The sequence below is a fragment of the Maylandia zebra genome, linkage group LG23 (genome assembly GCF_041146795.1).
Source record: "Maylandia zebra isolate NMK-2024a linkage group LG23, Mzebra_GT3a, whole genome shotgun sequence".
NCBI classification, from domain to species: Eukaryota; Metazoa; Chordata; class Actinopteri; order Cichliformes; family Cichlidae; genus Maylandia; species Maylandia zebra.
The window spans coordinates 49,614,877-49,635,299 of NC_135188.1; the positions used below are offsets into that span (position 1 = coordinate 49,614,877).

At 40.8% G+C, this 20,423-nt stretch overlaps 1 protein-coding gene across 1 annotated transcript; it reads left to right on the forward strand.

Moving 5' to 3' along the window:
• Nucleotides 1-7,252: 7,252 nt before the first annotated feature.
• LOC101485119 (uncharacterized) lies at nucleotides 7,253-18,537 on the forward strand. The gene is made up of 6 exons (XM_014407668.3): nucleotides 7,253-10,044; nucleotides 14,644-14,753; nucleotides 14,843-14,968; nucleotides 15,054-15,160; nucleotides 17,180-17,361; nucleotides 17,451-18,537. Exons 1-6 carry the CDS (start codon nucleotides 7,648-7,650, stop codon nucleotides 17,601-17,603), a joined length of 3,075 nt encoding a protein of 1,024 aa, XP_014263154.3. The 5' UTR covers nucleotides 7,253-7,647; the 3' UTR covers nucleotides 17,604-18,537.
• Nucleotides 18,538-20,423: the final 1,886 nt, after the last annotated feature.

A 20,423-nucleotide genomic window follows, 5' to 3' on the forward strand; every position in this document is an offset into this window, starting at 1 on the left:
AGTGAATGAGTTAAACCCATTGACTCATTCACTGCAATTGACGGCTATAGCAGTGAATGAGTTAAGTAAAACAGGAATCACATAAAAGATGACATTGTGGTGTTACAGTGAGGAACAACGAGAGTGACAGGGACAGTGAAACAAAAGTGAGTAGAAAAATAAAATAAATTAAGGGGAACGTAAATAAACAAAAGTTTGCAAGAGCCAAAATCAAGTTAGTTGTTTCAAACGGTTACAGATGTTAACAGTCTTGAGAGCCTTAGTGTTTTTTGATGAGGAGATTGTCCTATATATTGAGTTCCATTTTTAATACAAGAAGTTCAGGCTTTCTGCCGAGGACTTTGCTTTTGTGTATGTGAAATTTTCCCAAAATTAAAGCCATATTTATAAAGAAGAAAGCATCACTGTCCTTGTCTTTAAAATTATAATAGCCAAAGACAACATCCTTGTAGTATAGTTGAAAAGTAGGTAGAACAGAGTCAGTAATAAACTTGTGGAAGTCCTTCCAGAATTTACATGTAAATTTACATGACCAAAACAAATGAGTAACTGTTTCAGGTTGGGGTCTGCAGCCTTAAAGGCCGCATTTTAAGGCCGATTACGTCACAGCGACGTGACGAAGGCTGTCCCATTTCAAAGGCTTCTCAAAATGCGGCCCTCAAATGCGCCCTTCATTTCCCTGAATTTTAAGGACGTGGTGGTGTAGACTGCATAGCCCAACATATCCCAGAATGCATAGCGCGGCGGTGCGTGTGGACAATTTTGCCGAAAAAACGGTGGACGGCTGAAGTGGGGCAACCGAAGAGTAAACTTTTAAAAGTAAGTTAGTGATGTTGCCACAACCATACATGCCAACCCTCCCGATTTTTCCGGGAGAATACCGAATTTCAGTGCCCCTCCCGAAAATCTCCCGGAACCACCATTCTCCCGAATTTCTCCCGATTTTCCACCCGGACAACAAAATTGAAAAACCATATCGCAGAATTCATAGCGCGGCCCAGACAATTCCAGTCTCCAACAATGACGGGTCCTCAGGTGGAAGCAGCCTCTGAATTTGGACACCCCGCTGTTTCCGGGCTGGCCAATAATAACAGTGACATTTAACGTATTTTATCCAATAAATAAACACTGTAAAATGTATTTAACCCCCCCCCCAACAGCCCTTTTGAACGTCTCCCTAGTATGGCCACAACACCTCACTCTTGGAGCACTTTTTTGCCACATGTATCGCAAACCACGTCTCAGCTGTTTGTGGAGGTAATATACGTCCGCACATGACTCCGATTACGCTCAGCCATTGTTGTGAGTGCGCACGCCAAAGGGCTGCGAGACATTTATACAGCCGTATTTCATACATGACTATGAAAGGCGGAAGAGGAAGTAGTTCCTTTGAATGTAGACAATCCGAATGTTATAGTTTCTTTCCACTGTGTTCCTGTTAATGATAAACTACAAATTGACTCTAAATTACTAAAATATCGATATTTTAATGTGAGAATCGATTCTAGAACATAAATGACTGGTATCGGAGGAATCGATATTTCAGGATCGATCCGCACATCACTAGTAAAATTGTTGGGCTTCATTTCTGTACTGAACAGTCATTTAAGATTAGTTACTTAGTTGTAGCTACTTAGTTGTAATATTACTCTTTCTGGGTCACAAAATAAACTTTTATACAGAGCCCCGCAAGGGACATGGGAGGAAAAAAAATTAAGATGAACTTTTGCGAGATCTCGCAAAACAAACTCGGGATCTCGCAAAACTTTTGCAAGATCTCGCAAAGGTAACTCGGGATCTCACAAAAGTTGAATTCAAACAATGGCGGCAGCTACTCAGTTGTAATATTACTCTTTCTGGGTCACAAAATACACTTTTAAGATATTTTGAGGCGTGAATGTAGCTGTGTAAACGTCAAATATCTGCTCGGTTTACAAGACATCACATATTTGCAAAAGTGCTCCGACGTTTTCGTAGATCTGACACCCACCATCTCGAAGCTAACAGGAGGTCCTACTACAGCCGGGAGGAACACCGCTCTCCCGGCACAGAGATCTCGCAAAAGTTCATTGTAATTTTTTTTCCTCCCATGTCCCTTGCGGGGCTCCGTAATAATCAGACCATGTCATAACTGCTTTAAGTCATACAGAATAGATATCAGAGCCTCAAACAGGCTGACTTCTGCTAAATGGGTCAAACTGGGCAGAAAGTCTACAAACACATAACATCCTTATAGAATATGATGTAACACTATAGATCAACTTAGCTCAGAATATATAAAGCATATAAACAGTTACAGCAATATGATGCAACAAACACAGCAGCTACTGATCCAAAATACTCAAAGCTTCATAGAACTGAAACCAACATTTAGTTTCTGAACATTGAACTTGTTGCTGCCTTTCATAGTGTGTAGCTTGAAGGCCCTGAGTACTTTCTCTCACACTGGAAACACTGGGATGATAACATTATTTGAACATTACCTAATAAGACTGATTCAGCACAGACAGTTATGTTAAACTTTCCTAGCAGTCCTTCACAAACAGGGAACAGTCTGTCTATTCTCTCCATCTGTCAGCTGCTGCTGGCTCTTCCTCCTCCTCTTCCTCACACACTGCTGAGTTTGTCCTGGTGGATCATCAGGGGTGCAAAGCCTCACAGATGATGTGCAGCAGTGGGTCCCTCAGTCTGTCCTCACTCTGGACACTTGCAGTCGTCACACCTGGACATCAAATGTGTGATAAGCTGCAGGATTCAAACACAAGTGTAACTTATAAACACATGTTCATACTTTTATTCCACAATCAGAGAGAAAGAAACAGAGAGAGAGTGCAGGACAGACAGACAGGTGACAGTCTCAGGTGTACACACTGCTACACAACAGCACCAGAGAAGCAGGATTTAGTGTTTGTGTTATTACGAGTGTAAACAAGAAGAGTTCCAGATGGTGCAGTGGACACATGTGTGACTGCTGTGATTAAAGCATCTTTCTTTCAGCTTAACGAGTGAACCGTCAGCTCGTTCAAACACACGTTAAAGTCCGTTTGGCTCGACACCACCGAACAGAGGCAGCAATGTAACATAGCTCACATTAACAGTGCAGTGGATCCTGCTTGTGCCCTGATGTTCAGGACTGCAAACCGAGCAGCATCACTGACTTTCAGCTTGTTGTGTTTGTGGATATATGACTGACTTTAATTATCCACAAAATCATCACAATCTCTGTAAGATTAAGGTCGACTATTGAATGGCGTATATTTGAAAGTAAAGGCTTTAAAACCAAGTTAGTACAAACATCACTGATGTCACATAACTTTGCCGACAGCCACAGGCTGATTGCCTCAATGCCACGGCGCATTGAAGCAGCGATTAAGGCAAAGTGTTTCCCAACCAAGTATTGAAGATTGACGTATCATTTTGAAAGTACCACATTTTGATTGATTTGTTGTAATCCTAATTTCTTTCTTTTTTCCTGCAAAAACTGAGAACTAAACAGTGATGTCTTGACCAGGGGCGGAGCGTGGGGGTGGCTTACTGGGCTTAAGCCCGGGTTGTTTTGTCAGAAGCCCGGGGTCTTTTGGGGTGTTATTTTTTCATAGTTAGATGTCTGGCTGACAACTGTATAAAACAAAAAGTACACACAATAGTCGAAGCACATAGTGCACACTGTGGGAATTTACGACTGTGCGTGAATCCCCCCTGATATTGGTATGATCCGAGCTCAGGCACTAAACGACTGAGCGAAGGGGCGGGGCAGCTGCCGCCTGTGAGTGCGCTGTTGGAGAAACGGAGCCAGCCATACTAAGGAGAGCTTAAGTTTGACCAGGTACCAAAGAAAATCATTCGCACCGTACAAATAATGTAAATATGACGGTGCATCACGAAAGATTGATATCAAACTGATCACTTGACCAATATTACGTTATTGCTCTTCAAGTGACTCAACAAATGGCGAAATGAAAAGCCGAACAACAACAATGCTGTTTCTTTAGAGAGTCTTAGCTTACATGTGTGTTTATTTCATATTTTCAGTTGTTTCCCTCCACAGCTAAATAAATCGGTTTCAGTAATGCACTGATATACAAGAATGGACATAAGGGGCTTCTTTCAAAGAAAAAACTCTGGTAGTATTTTATATATTATGCTTTGTATGTTGTTCAGTATATTCCTATGCAAAACAAGAGGAACTTCAATACACAGCAGTATATTCACAGTTGAAACCAGATATTTACACTTTATGGAAAACACAAGAACATTTTTTTTACTGTACAACATCAATTTAGAGTAAACTTGTTTTAGATAAATATTGAAATATCTTTTGAATTAGTTAAATGTCAGAATAAAGAGAGACAGAGCTTCCTATTTTTTATCACTTTCATCAAATGTAGGAGTACATGTACACTAAGTTTATTGTTAATTAATAAGAAACTCCAGACGATTCCATTCTGAGCTGAAGAAGCTTCTGATTGGTTCGTAGAGTCCATGTGAGTAAACTGGTGGCACAGCTGTGGATGCATATAAGGCAAAACACAGAGCCTGTTTCTGTGACATGGGAACATCAAGAGATATCAACCAAAACACCAGGAACAGAACTGTGGAGCTCCATAAGTGTGGCTCAGTTTGAATACAATTTGGTGCCATTTACAATTAAGAAATACAGATAGTTTCTCTCTTTACTCTGAAAGTTAACAAATATGTTATTGATAAGTAATAGTCAAAGGAGCTTGCAAAGAAAAGCAGACTTAACAATGTGGTGTATGCTGTACAGTGCAGCGAGGAATGCCCAGACCTCTACATCGGAGAGACCAAACAGCCACTTCACAAGCGCATGGCACAACACAGAAGAGCCACCTCCACAGGACAAGACTCAGCTGTCCATCTGCATCTTAAGGTCAAAGGTCACTCTTTGAGGATGTCAACGTTCACATTTTGGACAGAGAGGACAGATGGTTTGAAAGAGGAGTGAAAGAACCCATACAGAAAAGAAATAGTAAAAACTTATATGTGATTATTCATGAAAGTGGCCACTCTCACATTACTTTCATACATTGTTTTAGTAAGTATCCAAAACATACAAGTTTCATTATATAATTTTTCAAGGGATCTTATATCTGTTTTCACACTTATATGCTTTTCATACAAGTTTCACACAAGACAGATACAAACTTTATAAGATTTATATATATCTTTTCCATATGGGAAGCCATCTATGTCCACTGTGAGCGACCATCTTTGAACAGAGGCGGGGTTTACGACACCAACTCTCTGCCATCTATAATCCAGTTTTGAGATCCCTCCCCAGACGCCTTAACGCCCACTCACATCCTGGGCCATCTGATCTCAGGAATTCGCATGATAAGGTGGGGCCAGGTTTCACAATGAACTCACCTGAAACTCTGGCTGATTGTGACCCACGCCCAGTTTCCCACCTTGGCTCAGGCGATTAGAGGATCATCAGGGGGTCCTTTTGTCCCTCTGTGGGGGGAAACTCCCACTAGCTTTATATCTGGGACTCTCCACCATTTGACCTTAGAACTGAAGAAACTTCTCGGATGAGAGGTGAAACGTCTTCAAGCAACTTAAAGAAGTCCAGACGCTTTTCTTTGCAAGCTCCTTTGACTACGATGACCTGGTTGACTGAAAACCTTCACCGACACATTGATAAATAATTTATTTATCAATCTAAAAAAAAAATAAGCAATTAGTCTGATTTGATGTTACAATTAAAAAAGTGTTTGTGTTTTGATCTGAAGAGTGTGTAAATATCTGGTTTCAACTGTATATTTGATGATTGTCAGCACAAAGAGAGAGAGAGGAACAGAGAGGGAGATGGAGAATGAGGACAGAACAGATGAACAAGAGCAGGTGAGACACACATGTTAGTCAAATGGTTGTTTACCAAAAGTATCACCGTATCATAGGTCCTCATGTATCTCGTGTTTCTTTTTAGGTTTGCTATTTTTCAAATTCTATATTTATTAAGTTCTGCAGGCTTGTTTGCACAACAAGGATAAATAATTATATAAACTTTTCTCAATCTAAACAGAGTTCTTTGGTAGAATTTAAAAAATAAGTGTAGTGCAGGTCTATGATGATTTTTAGTGCTACTATCATCTAGCTTTCTGGTTCTGTCTTGGTTAAGTCCTCAGTAGTCCTGATTTTGAACTGTTGTAGTCCTGTTTTAATTCTGGATCAGTTCTGGGTCTGGTTGAATTGGGGATTAGTCCTCGTGTCTTGATACAGCCCTGACTTTGTTCTGCCTCGCTGCTTAATTAAAAAACTAGTTTAAGGTGTCCTGCATATGATATATATTTTTCCCTCTATGAAGTCATTCTTTTTTGAACAAAACTCAAAACAGAGCCAATTAATCTTTCAGTCATTTCTTACCCCCCCCCCCCCCCCCCCCCCCCCCAAAAAAAAAAAAAAAAAAAAAAATCCCACATGCATACTACCCTTTAGGGCTAAGCCCCGGGTGTTTCAAATGTCTGGCTCCGCCTCTGGTCTTGACAGTATTCTCATTTTTTGAAATCCTGTTTTTGAGTTTTTTATGAGCTGGAAGCCCAAATTATGTAATTAAATAAACATCTAAGTACTTGAAACCCTGAATCTATAATATATGAAAGTTTAACGTTTTGAATGGAATTAAGGAAATAAATGAACTTTTCCATGATATTCATATTTTTTGGAAAGGGTCTGTAGGCTCTTCCTTCTCTAACCTTCTTACTCAAAAACAACACACTTTTTCTTTTATTGGTTTCAGCTGAATTAAAACAAAAACATTTTTCTGTTTCACGTGTCTGTGAAGCTTCTCAGTCATCCAGGTCGTCGTAGTCTAAGGAGCTTGGAAAGAAAAGCGTCTGGACTTATTCAAGTTTCTTTCATATCTTAATATCATCTATTAAAGATACTAGTATGACAAAATGAAGACAGCATTTAAACACGTTCATGTAGTAAACTGGGCTGAGAGTGCTTCAATAAAATAGTTCTGGTGAACCTGCACTGTACAAATAAAACTGAAGTTCACTAGATGTTGTATATATGGCTTTGTCTATCTACTGGAGGGTAGGTTTCGTAGATGTAGCTGTGATGTGTGGTTGAATGTGTTAAGAAACTCCAGATCAAATGGTGCTGGCCTCTGGGTGGCAGAGTTTAAGCTTGTGATCATGTGGGATCAGCCTTGGTTTAATCCCTTAGTGAGAGAGAGAGAGAAGAAAGCGAGGAGGCGAAACGTACTTATTGACGTGGAGCGGTGCCTGAGGCACAGTACTGATGAGAGAGCCCCATAACCATCTTACAGGGGAAATCTGGATTTTTCTTCTTGCTTTACTTTGGAACTTTGGAACCTCGTGTCACTCCTAGAGCTGTTACAGATGTCAAACTTTGGTAACCATCCATCTTTACTTTTTAGAATCTGGACTCGTCAGAAATCCTGTGAGACTGTATTCATTTGTTTTCTATCAGCGCTTTGATTTCCTCTGGGATTCAAGCTTAAAACTGGGAGTGTAAGTTTTACTCTTCATACCCATCTTTGAACTCTTCTAGAACGCCGGATCATTTTCACTAATTTTACATGTTATAAAGCTGCACATTCATCCTGCAAACTTGGACACTATCATTTCTTTCTAAATAAGTTGTGTTATTTTCCTAATGGCTCAATTAAGTTGTAGCCAAAGTCCAGACCTGCCAAATGGAGCCGTTGCCCACAGCCCACAAGGTATGTTTTCAGACCTGGATACCCACAGAATCAAAGACGACGCCGAGGAAGAAGAAGAAGATGATGATGATGATGAGGTGGAACTGGCAGAGGAGGTTGGGGAAGATGTTTTGATGGTTGCTGAAGCAGAACAAACTGAAGATGAAAGTAAAGAAGACAATGATTGGCAGAAAGGAGAGATTACACATGTGACCCTGTTATCAGATGGAGAAATAGGAGAGGGGGAGGATGAATGTGAAGTACTGGAAGAAGAGGTGAATGGAGAAATGGGAGCGGGAGATGGACATCAAGAAATAACCACCACACTGACAACAGACAAAGAATCTGAAGATACAAAGATGGCTGAAAATCTCTCTCTTTCCCCTCTATTGGTTGTGGTTGAACCAGGGAAACGGCAAATATTAAACAGCAATGGAGATGATGAAAAAGAGGAGGAAAGTGAAGAAAACAAACAAGGGGGAGAAACAGCAAGCGCAGGAACAGATGTAAGGCAGGAAAACATGGACGAAGGCACCGACGATCACGTGTCCTGTCTTCAGGACGGAGGTACTTCTGTGTGGGAGTCAAGAATCGGTTCCAACACATGTACTGGTGACCGAGGCGAAACAGAAACTGCTACTTTGCCCACTGCTGGCAACATAACAGAGGTTAATCTGAACATAGAAGTGGCTCCTTTTTCTTCTGGAATAAATGAACAGGCCAGCATCCAAGCTTCAGCTCTGGGCACTGATCACACACCAGTCGATAGAAGTGTTACAGCTGAAGAGGTGGCCAATCAAACCTACCAATTAGATAATGAGAGTCAAAATGAAATAAAAAACAATGATGGAGAAGATCCCTCAGAATCCATAAAACAGGAGGTTGTTATTGATAATCTTACATGGCAATGCCAGGGAGTCCAGGAGTGTGTAAATCATGGCTCTGAGATCCCCGTGAGAGCAGGAACCAATCAAACGGCACAAGAACCAGAGCTGACGGCCCTAACCTCTGAAGAACAGCCACAGTCAGATGGAGACACTAAAGCTAAAAGGACTGAAGACGTCACCCAGAAGGAGCAAGCAGAAGAGCAAGTTAACAACTTGGCAGAGATGGACGGGGGAGGAAAGAGTTCAGAAATGGAGGAAACGATAGCCAATAATGTTGCTGGAGAGTTAATGGGCCAAGAAGAGCACAGAGCAAGAAATGATCTAGAAATGCAAGAAGAAAAAGCTGCTAAGCTTGAAATACAAGCTATAACAGTTCCTCCAGAACCAGTGGGCCAGACTGGAGAAGAGGTACATACAGACACAAAGGACCAGGTGGAGGAAGCTTCTCTATCTGAGAAAGGCATCGAGGTGAAGCTCGACGGGACAGAAGGAGAGGACAAATCTGAGAAAAATGAATCCACAACAGAAGGAAGTGCTTTACAAGAGCATCCTTTGCAGCTCCTGAAAGAAGCAGACACAATTTGGAGAAACAACACAAAAGAACATCCACAGACAGAGATGCTTGTAGAATTTGAGACTGGAGGAGGAGCAGTAGAAGAGTCAATGGAAGGAGAAGTGGAGATGGCAGAAGAGCCAGTCACCGTTCTTGATGATGAGACTGAAACGATGGAGGAGAAGCCCAGTGAAAAATCAGAAGAAGTACATCCTTTCACCATTATGAGCGGTTCTGATGATGCCACAGACAAGATAAAAGATGAAGATCACCAAGTGCTGCCAGGAGACGAGGCCATACTGGGTAAAGAGGACATGGAGACACAGGACATAAAGCTAAAAGTGCACAACAGTGAGGCAGAGGCAGATCTAAATGAGAGCATTAAAACACTGAAGCAAACAATGGAGAATGGGTTCTTGTGTCCTGAGCCACAAGGTCTTAGGAAAGACGAACTGGGGAAAGTAAAAGTGCTGTCACCCAGGAGAAAAGATAGAGACTGGATTAAAACAGATCAGCCAGAAGAAGAGACGACTGCTGCTGAAAGGAAGGACTGGAGTAAAGAGCTGAGGCACATCAAAAAAGAGTTCTGGGAGAAGGAGTGGGGAAGGAAAGAATGGGTGGATAAAGAAACGTCAGCAGAAAAGATCAGTTCACCGAGGAAGGCGGATTGGATAAATGAGCTGAAGTCAGTTATCAAAGATGAATCGCTGCCCAAAAAGAAAGACGAGCAGGTGAAGAAAAAGAGAGTGGTGCTGCTGGAACATGGTTGCTCATATGTCCCTCAGCGGGAGGCGATGACTGCAGAGACGAGGGAAGAGATCAAGGTGACCTCCGACAGGAGAGCGGACAGTCCTGTGGTGGACAGTAAAACACTGGAGAACCAACCCTATGAAATCTCCCTGTATGTCAAGGTAATCAACTCTTCCATGGTTCCTTTGGCCTGTGATGAATGCCAGACGGATAGTTATTACTATTATCATAGTGGGAATTTACAAAGAGCATTTTGTCATAATGAATAATGAATTAGTCTCTATGGAGAAGCTCATGATACAGCAAAGTGAAAGTGCACAGAAAATAAGCAGAGAAATATAAAGTTCTTGTGAGAACAGGGAGGACATTAGTACAAGAGAAAATCTGAAAATGAAAGGAAATATGATATGAATACACAAAAGAATTAGGAACAAGAAACACAGATAAAACTAATAAAGACTGATAAAACGTTATGAAATGTTAGCTTCATATATCAAAGACTTTTTCCATCCCACTCGCCATCAGGCCTCCGTCTGTGTTTGAACCTGATACAAACCTGAAGACGACTTCCTGAACATCAAGATCAGAGTATTGGCTCCATAAAATGTGACGAAAAAAACTTCAAGCTGTCCTGACTTAGAAAATAATTTTGATAAATATGAGACCTACGTTATAAAAATAAATTATTTGATTGTTTTTTTTTAATTATTGTAAAATATTCGATGCTTCTAAATACTTGTGCAAAAAAAAGTGAAAAATACCACATTCTTTGTAAGAGTCCCAGAATCTGCGACGGTAAATACCTCAGTCATAAAGAATATGCATTTATCTTCTTATTTGTTCTTATTATGTTTTTGGTAACCAATTTTATAAGATACTAAGCCATCAGTGAAATTAGCACAATTATAGCTTTTAATAATTTTCCATGTTACACCATTGTTAGTGAAAACTTCCTTAATTACACAAAAATATCAGTTAATAACAAATAAATCTACACAGAGACTAAACGACCTTTATTGTTAATATTTCACTGCCACATATGTTATAAATGCATTTGTCGTATTAAGTAGAATTTATGCTTAGATGTGTTTTTACAGTCTTTTTATGTGGTACAAAAAGGATCCTGATTTTTCCATGGCATTCTACTTTAGCATTAAACATACTGATTCACTGTCAGTGTAATTTATTGATATTTCATGTACTTCCAAAAATACAGTCAATTTGTCTACCCCAATCCAAGTTTATTTATAAAGCATTTTAAAATAGCCAGCACACGATCAAAGTGCTGTGCAGTAAATAAGTTAATAACAATAGAATAAAATAAAACACATAATACATATAGATTTGACTTAAAACAGCCTTATATTTTTTTAAAAAACCCAACAACATAAAACAACGTAGAATTAACTAAATAAAATAAAATAAAATAAAATAAACCAACACTGGATCTGCTACAGCAAAAGCACAATCAGGGGCAGCTGATCAGCTGACCTGAGAGAGCGGGTGGGTGTATAAGGCTGTAGCAGCTCAGAGAGATAGGATGGGGCGAGGCCATGGAGAGCTTTAAAAGCAAATAAAAGAATTTTAGAAATGAATCCTGAAAGAAATGGGCAGCCAGTGAAATGAAGCTAAAATAGAGGAAATGTGCTCAAACTTCAGACGAGCTGCAGCATTTTGCACCCTCGGTAAATGACTTCAGATCACAGTCCACTTTGACCCCCAGGTTTGTGACAGCTGGCTTAACATATTGGGTCAAGGTATCTAAATACACATTGGGGGTCTCAGTGGGGCTACCAAACACCATCACCTCGGTCTCTTTATCACTGAATTTTAAAAAGTTAAGAGACATCCAAGCCTTAATTGAGACACTGAAGTAATGGCTGTGTGGAACATGAGCCTTTGTTCTGCAGAGGGACATAGATCTGACAGTCAGCACCATAGAAGTGAAACGCAATGCTGTGTTCTCTCATCAAACCAAGAGGAAGCAGATACAAAGAAAAGAGGCTGAGAGCTGAGCACAAACAAACACAACACTGGCAGTGACAGACGGCAGACACACACAATGTATAGAACCGATGTTTGCAGTGCAGCAGAGAGGGTTATAGAGCCCACGAAGGCTGTGACAGCAGCTCAGGTGATACCTGCTCAGTAAAGTGTGTGGAGATGTCACTGGTGTCTATAACTTGTTACCCACATGTAGTGTCACTGGTGCCTGAAACTTTGAGGCTGTAGCAGCTTCATCAGTATGTTAATCAAACTCTGACTTTAAACTGAGACGCTGAGAGTTTCCTGTTCCAGAGCAGCTGAATTAGTTCAATAAGCTCAACTTTGTGTGAGGACGCAAAGAGAGCCATGACCGGTGGAGCTCCACCACATTTCACCATAGGAAGAGCAGTGACTCCACTTTAACACAACATGCTGAATTAAATAAAAACTCTTTGAATAATTATTCAGTAACACTGAGAGAATGTAATTTTTCTATATATAGAATAAGATTATTTCTGGTTGTACTGGATAAAAATCTGTAATAAATATAGAGAAAAGTGCTTAAATGTTTCCCATTTCTAATCTCTTCTAATATTCAGCCTTCACTGACAGACGGTGCGTGTGACTGCTAGTGCTCATAGTTCCCTGAAAACAAATGCAGGGGGACTTTCCAAGTCTTTCGTTTTATCAGTAAATGTGCTGTAAGAAGTGCCTTTTACAGAGGTTAAATATTTCAATATAGTTTTGGGAGGTCGAGCCTGGTCTTGGCCCAGCACATTGCACACACTGTTTCAGTATTCACAGTGTTTGTTCACACAGTTGCCTGTTCAGGCCAGTGTTGCCCATTAGCTCAGCTGTCAGCTACCAGCTCATCTCCCTTCTCCTCCACGTCCCAGCATCCATGTTTGCTGTCACACTGGCCCGATCTAGACAGGATGAGCTGGGAAATGACCAGAGCCAAACTGAATCTGGTCTGAATTTGTGACCCATCCATGCCATGCAAGTGGAATCTGATTTAGATGAATTTCAGTGGATTTCCATGTTCAGACTCTGAATTTCAGACACAGAAGCCTTCAAAATGTTCTTTGATATCATGATTTACAACCTCAATCTGTGAACACATTTTAACCCGAGAAACTAGCATCACGAGAGTTAGAAGGATGGAGACTACGTATTCTGAGCTTGCTGCTTCATTGTAGGGTTGTTATCTTACTATATAAAGTGCCTGGAAGCAACTGAACTCAGGGGATGATTAATCCATGACTGCTGATCACTGCACACAAAATAGAAAACTAATATCTAATTGGAATTTTTGTAAAAATGTAAAATGTGAGTTTGGCAGAAATGTATGAATAAGCACAGATGTCTGTCAGCTGGTTCTCTCACACAAACTTGTTAGCTAAGCTTGCTTCCTGGAATAGAGCAATAAACTTAAACGGCTGCCTGTAAGAGTCACTGTTATTATTAATGTGGCAGAACCACAGCCACAGTTGGGTGTCAGACACTGGACAGGAAAAACAAACTGAACAAGAGCTGAGCTCTCTCACAGTGAACATCAACAATCTGCAAAAATGAACAACAAGAGTGACCAAACTGGAGCACCACCCCAGGACCGTGACAGACAAACAGCAAGTGAAAAAGCTAATCTTGATCTGCTTATCTCATCCCATTAAGACAGTGCTGTTCTAATCCATCGCCATGGTAACCCACATTACTTAATGCATGTAATTTTAAATGAGATTTGAAAAAGATTCAAAGTACATGAAGCTTGCACTTCTGTGACCATTGTGTGCTCTGTGCTCTGGTTCAACAGCATCCTGAGAATAACTTTCATTACCTGAGAGATTTAGCACAAATACCCGAGCGTCGGCCGCGTCCACGTAACAAGCTTGTTCAAACAAAGCCTTCCTTTGTCACGGGCCCTGTGGGCAGCACAGATGGAGGTAGATACAAATATTATGTAGAAGTTCAGGTTTCCTTCTCTGTGGTCTAGAAAAGCTGTAAATCCTCACATCTGAGGATTTCTTTAAAACAGCACGATCATGAAAATCTTAAAATAAGCATTTTACTTTCAACTTATGCTGAAACACAGTTTCTGCTTTTGTTTGTAAAAGAGTACAGAATGAAATAGTCTGAATAGTGCTGGTGTGCTATGTTAATCTCAGCAGTCTCGCTGGGTAAGCTGATTATCCTCCTGTTTGTTACTGAGAGCTCAGAGCTGTTGCAGCAACATTCAGTATGAATTCTTTACTCACAGGAAAACTGTTTTACACAACACTCATAGCGCAAAGATGAAGCACGTTGCTTATAAAAGTTATTGATCACGTTACTCTTTACATTACTCCTCTGCGAGATCATTTTTTTAGAATTTCTTTCCAGTATTGGATCTCTAACAGTGACCATACTGAGATATTTATCCCAATTCAGCTAATAATAGGACACAGACACATTTTAGTTGTGTTAGATTCACCTGAACTTCAACAGATAGCTGATGTGCTTGTGTATTCACATGGGAGAGAAACAGGAATTATCATGCAGAGGATATTCTCCTGTACATCTCTGTTAAACACAGAGTCCAGATTTATTCAGTCAAATTAATTATAATATGAGAAAAGAGATGTAAGATCTACACTTACACCGTATCGTTCTTTTGGGGTTTTATTTCTTTATTTCCTTCATCCACCCATTTGTTCTGCTGTTCATAAGTGAAGCACTACAGTTTTTATCCATAGATCACCTGCAGGACACGTGATGACTGGTCTTTGTGTGTGTAGGCAGGAAGTGATGGACAGAGCATCGGAAACTGTCCTTTCTCTCAGAGACTCTTTATGATCCTGTGGCTAAAAGGAGTCATTTTTAATGTCACCACAGTCGACCTCAAGCGGTAACATGGTGCAGACGCATACACGTATTCATACAGTGACTATGATACACATGAGAGTGACCACATGCACCTGACTTTTGGGTTATCAGGAAGCCGGCTGACCTCCACAACCTTGCTCCAGGAACCAACCCTCCTTTTGTGACCTTTAATGGTGAAGTCAAGGTTGATGTCAACAAGATAGAAGAATTCTTGGAGGAGAAACTGACTCCACCCCGGTATGCAAGCACACATTGAAAGACATGTGTTTGCGATGGGAAGCCGTGTTGAGGTTAATTTCAAATTTCTCCATTTTGTCTCCAGATATCCCAGACTGGCTCCCAAACATCCAGAAGCTAACACAGCTGGCATCGACATCTTTGCCAAATTCTCAGCGTACATCAAAAACTCAAGAAAAGACACAACAGATGGTAAGAAGGGACACAGTTAGGTTGGAAACATGTATTCAAGAAAGTTAGTAAGGTGTGTGTGTGGTTTGTTTGTGACTGCAGCATAAAAAAACGCCTTGGCTGCATTTTTAGGTAAACAGCTGCAAAAAGCTTTGTTTGCATAACTCAGTTACTTTTTTGAAGAAGTAACTATATAATTAACTGCCCAACATTGGTCATTGTTTACTGTATTTTACAGACAGAGTTACAGACTCTCTCCCAGACCACAGACTCAGAATACAAGTCAGAGCTTTATATAAAAAAAAAGAAGAAAGTTGGAGTTGAAGTTATTTTTCCTTCCAACAGTGTTAACATGCTACAGGTCAGGAACAAGATTTTTTTAAGTTTTCATTGTAAGTGGGCTAAAGCAGTTCATTAAAAGTCGTCTAACATAAATGCTGTAATTTGATTATTTTAATAAACATGTGACTTGGATGGACTGGATGCTGGCGTGACCACAGTGCACACGTCTGCTGTTGCTCACAGTGGTCCAGGGGACGCTCAGGGAGTTTGTGTGAGGGAACATTGGTCATGGCCATGCAGTGTTATACAGATGTTAAACTATATTAAACTATAGAAGATGGAATACGCAGACTTTTCCTCGTTTTATATTGGAAAATTGAAACTATTTAAACTAAAGCTGTTTTCCCATGCCGTACCTCTGTGGGGAAACCCTCACCATAACTTACTCTTTTTCTTCTTGAATAATCAGGCTCAATCTCAGGTGACAGAGCTCATGGTATCACCTGAACAGAAAGCTCTCAGATTGTTGACTCACTTGTGCTTCTCAGGATATTTAAGAGTAGAATGGGAGGCAGAGGCTGTTTTGTGGAATCAGCTCCCAGTTTGGATTCAGGAGACAGACGCCCTTTTAAGATGAGCTTAAGACTTAAAACTCTCCTTTGTGATAAAGCATATTGTTGGGAGGGTAGCTCAGGTGACCCTCAAAGACCCTTAAAGTAATCATGTATTTTTTGAAAAACAGTATTCAATATGTTTAAACTATAAATGATTTGCAAAAAAACCCAAACAAACCTGCAAATATTTGCATTTTATTAAAAGTCTTTTGGAAATGGTGAATACTGGTGTGTAAATAAGGAGCTGGTTGTTGTGGAAAACATCAGTGTTTGTTCAGATAGTTCATCCTGTCAATCACATCAGCGTGTGATTGACAGGATGTCATGTCATCCTCAGACCTGACATGGGCTGCCCACATTCAGGTCCAGACCAAAAAGGCTAGACAGCGCCTGTATCACCTACGACAACTGAGGAAGTTCAGGGTCTCTCCAAAGATCCTCAGGATTTTCTATACAGGCGCTGTGGAGAGCATCCTCACACAGAACATGACATCGTGGTTTGGGAACAGCTGTGTGAAGGACCAAAAAGCTCTCCAGAGAGTGATCCGTACAGCAGAACGCTGCTGCAGGATTGCTCTCCCCCCGCTTCAGGACACCTACACCAGGAGATGCCGGACTAGAGCAGCGCAGATACTGAAGGACCCGTCCCATCCTGGCAACAAACTGTTCCAACTTCTGCAATCTGGTAGAAGGTTCCGCATCTTCCGGGCAAGGACAGAGAGACTCAAGAGGAGCTTCTATCCCCAAGCCATCCGGGCCCTAAACACACACACCCGCCCTCTCACATCATCTATAATTGACTGAGACAGGACTCTTCCAGACACTAAACCAAGGCACAATGTACATTTCAATTCCTTTAATTTTAAATATGTTTACATTGTCTATCCTGTAAAATAGTCAGATGTCTATTCATATTAATGTACAGAATTCACCTGCTTGCTGCAACTACTGCACATTCACCCAATGTACATACTATATGTATATATATATAATGTTTTTCCTCTACACCCCCCCCCCCCCAATTTTTTTTTTGCACATGTCGAGGAGCGTGTCAGGCTACATTTCACTGTGTTATACTTGTATAACTATGCATGTGACAAATAAAGAACCTTGAACTTGAACTTCTCTCCCTCTGACTTTGTAGCCTTACAGAAAGCTTTGTTGAAGTCTCTTCAGCGCCTTGATGACTTCCTAAGGACTCCCCTGTCTGCAGAGATTGATGCTGATGTCTTAGGAGATGTGCCAGAGTCAACTAGGAGCTTCCTAGATGGGCCAGAGCTCACCTTGGCTGACTGCAACCTGCTGCCCAAACTCCACATTCTAAAGGTCTGCAGCTTATTCAGGTTGCTAGAACGTTTACATGAGCTCGATCAGAAGGACCCATTGTTGGTTATTTTCTATGCCTTTTTTCTCAGGTTGTAGCAAAGAAATATCGTGGCTTTGAGATTCCTCGGGAGATGACCTGCGTGTGGCGGTATTTGAACCGTGCCTACCAGAGAGAGGAGTTCACCGGCACCTGTCCTGCTGAGAGGGAGATTGAGTTTGCCTATTTGCATGTTGCAAAATGAATTAAACAAAATGTAGGGCAGCGTATAAATCAAGGAAATCAAGAAATATGTAAAGAACATAAGGAAAACTAGTAAAGAGGAAAGCACTAACACACGGGTCTGTGTGTGTGTGTGTGTGTGTGTGTGTGTGTGTGTGTGTGTGATCTCTATCTTGACCATTTTAAAAATGATGACAACACAACTACTTCACTTTTCAGATAATGGCAGGACCGTGTCACTGCAACACTGACTCTGACCGTTGTATACACACACACACACACACACACACACACACACACACACACACACGGACACACACACACACACACACACGGACACACACACACACGGACACACACACACACAGCGAGAGAGTGAGAGACGCAGTCTCAAAGACAACAATTATCGCAGCCTTGACTTTGTGATCAATAACAACACTCAGTTTATAGGAAATCAAAATGATTTTTTCATCTTTTATTCTATTTAAAGTGAAAATGTTAATGATGTTCATTTCACACACCATTAAAATCCCAACATGGAAAGATCTTATTTTTCCAGTGTGATGTGTTTACTCCTTAGCTAGTGATTCAGTTCTATCACTGCTGATTTATAATCACTGCTCATGATCTACTTCGTGATAATAGAAAATGAAAACATAAAGCATTTGTTAGGTAGTAAAGAGCACAGTGTGTCTCAACAAAACAGATCAATAACACACTGATGTGTGCTCATGCAGTGGGACTGTTTAGTGTAATAATCTTGGAAATACTTTGAATCTTACGCTTGTCACTAGCTGTGTGTGGCCGTGCTTTGATTCTGGATTTGTCTACTGTAAATGTGTTTTTGATGGATGCAGATCACAGTTCACTCTGATTCAGCCGTGCTTGTCCCAGTATTAGAATCATTTTGTTCTTCATGTACATGCTCAGTGCTAGAATTAAACTGATTGGATCACTTTGTGGACTTTCTTTGCCTTTGCTGTCTGTGTTGCAGCCCTTCTATGTAAGGTATACATGAATGTAATCAAAGTGAAAACATTTCCTGAAGGCAGATCTGACGGTGCATTGTTAGAATGGTGAGGAGACTAAAAGCAGTCAGCATTCAGAATAGTATTATGGTCTGTACAAGGGCAGAATCTCCAGGGGGGTCAGGGGGGTTATGACCCCCCCCCCCCCCCCCCCCCCCCGCCCCCCAATAATCAGACCCAACCAATATAACCCCCCCAATAAAATTATGAATATTCTTGCATAAATAGGCTGTTGCTTTTCTTTATTCATTTCAGGTATTACCAGCAAAATAGTCCCATGTTTACCATCTGGGAATTTACCCAGATTTATTTATTTATTTAAACGGAGATCCAGAGACCCCCTAACCTCCTAACCCCTAACCCCCCAATGTTCAGCACAAAGTTACTCTAAAGTTATCTTTCTAGTAGTATGTCGATTTTTGTTGTATTATGACATCCAGAAAGTATCGCAAATAATTTTATTTTATGACATCAAACTGTATGCCAAGAGTGAACAAGACATCAGTGCACTGATCTACACCACCAAGATCTACTGCAATAACACTGGAATGCTATTCGGACTAGAGAAATGTAGTCGGATAACAACAAAGGACAGCTCGAGGAAATCCAAGACAGGAACTTGGGAACAACAGGCAAATAGAAACCATGAAGAGACTGCTGGGAAAGCTGCAAGCTGCAGAGGGTCAGGCAAGTCCTGAGGAGTCAGATGAACGGTGGGATGTCTCGGTTCTGGGTCAGTTCTGACGCAGCATTTTGAGTTGTCATTGTTTATTTTTTTGCATTATGGATTATTTTCTTATTCTCTGGTGCTTTATTATTATAAATATATATGTCTTATTCTTGGTGAGGGATTAGTTCTTCGGTTGTGTCTTATGTTTAGTATAGTTTGAGTTCCATGTCTTATATTCTTTCTGTCTGCCTCTCAGTGTCAAGTCTGCGTCTTTGTGATTTGTGTGTTGTTTCCTGTTTTATTTTGAAGGATTGTGTCTTATGTCAGTGTGTCCAGCTTTGCTCCCCCTGTCTCGTTAGTCTAATTTCTCCCAGCTGTGTCTCCCTCCTGTTGCCCATTCCCTGATTACCGCCCTGTGTATATAAGCCCTGTGTTTTCCTGTGCTTTCCTCTGCTCTCTGTTGCATTGTACTCTCAGATCCTGCCTGTGTGTTCCAGTTTGTGTTTTCACGCTTTGGTTTCTTTTTTTGTTTGGTGCCAGCAATAAAACTGAGGTTCTCAGTTACATTTATGTCTCCAAGTCCTGCATTTGGATGCTCATCTCCGCCTGCCCGCACACAGAGCCCTGACAGAACGACGAGACCAGGATGGATCCAGCGGACTCACTTTTAGCTTCAGTGGGGGAGTATCACCGGCGTGGAAACCAAAAATAGAGAGGGCATAGCCTAATGAAACAGGAAAAGACTGCCGTGTAATGCCTTTATTTCAACAAAGTAACTGTATTCTGAATACCACCTTTTTAAACGGTAACTGTAACGGAATAGTTACTCATATTTTGTATTTTAAATGCGTAACGGCGGTACGTGTACTCCGTTACTCCCCAACACTGCATATATACAGTTTAGTGCCCAGCAACATGGTTCATAAAATAAATCACGTTTGTAGTTGCTGTCCTGTGAGGACCACTTATCTCTGAAAAACTAGTGAGCTCAGAAATACAGGCCTTCATTTAGATTTGTTAAAGCACATTAAGTAAGTTAATAATTAAAAAAATCAGCTGAATTAAAGGCTTGAGCAAACGCTTTAACTGTAAATATCTACAGGGGATTAAAAATATGAATGAAAATGAATTTGGAGCTGCTGGT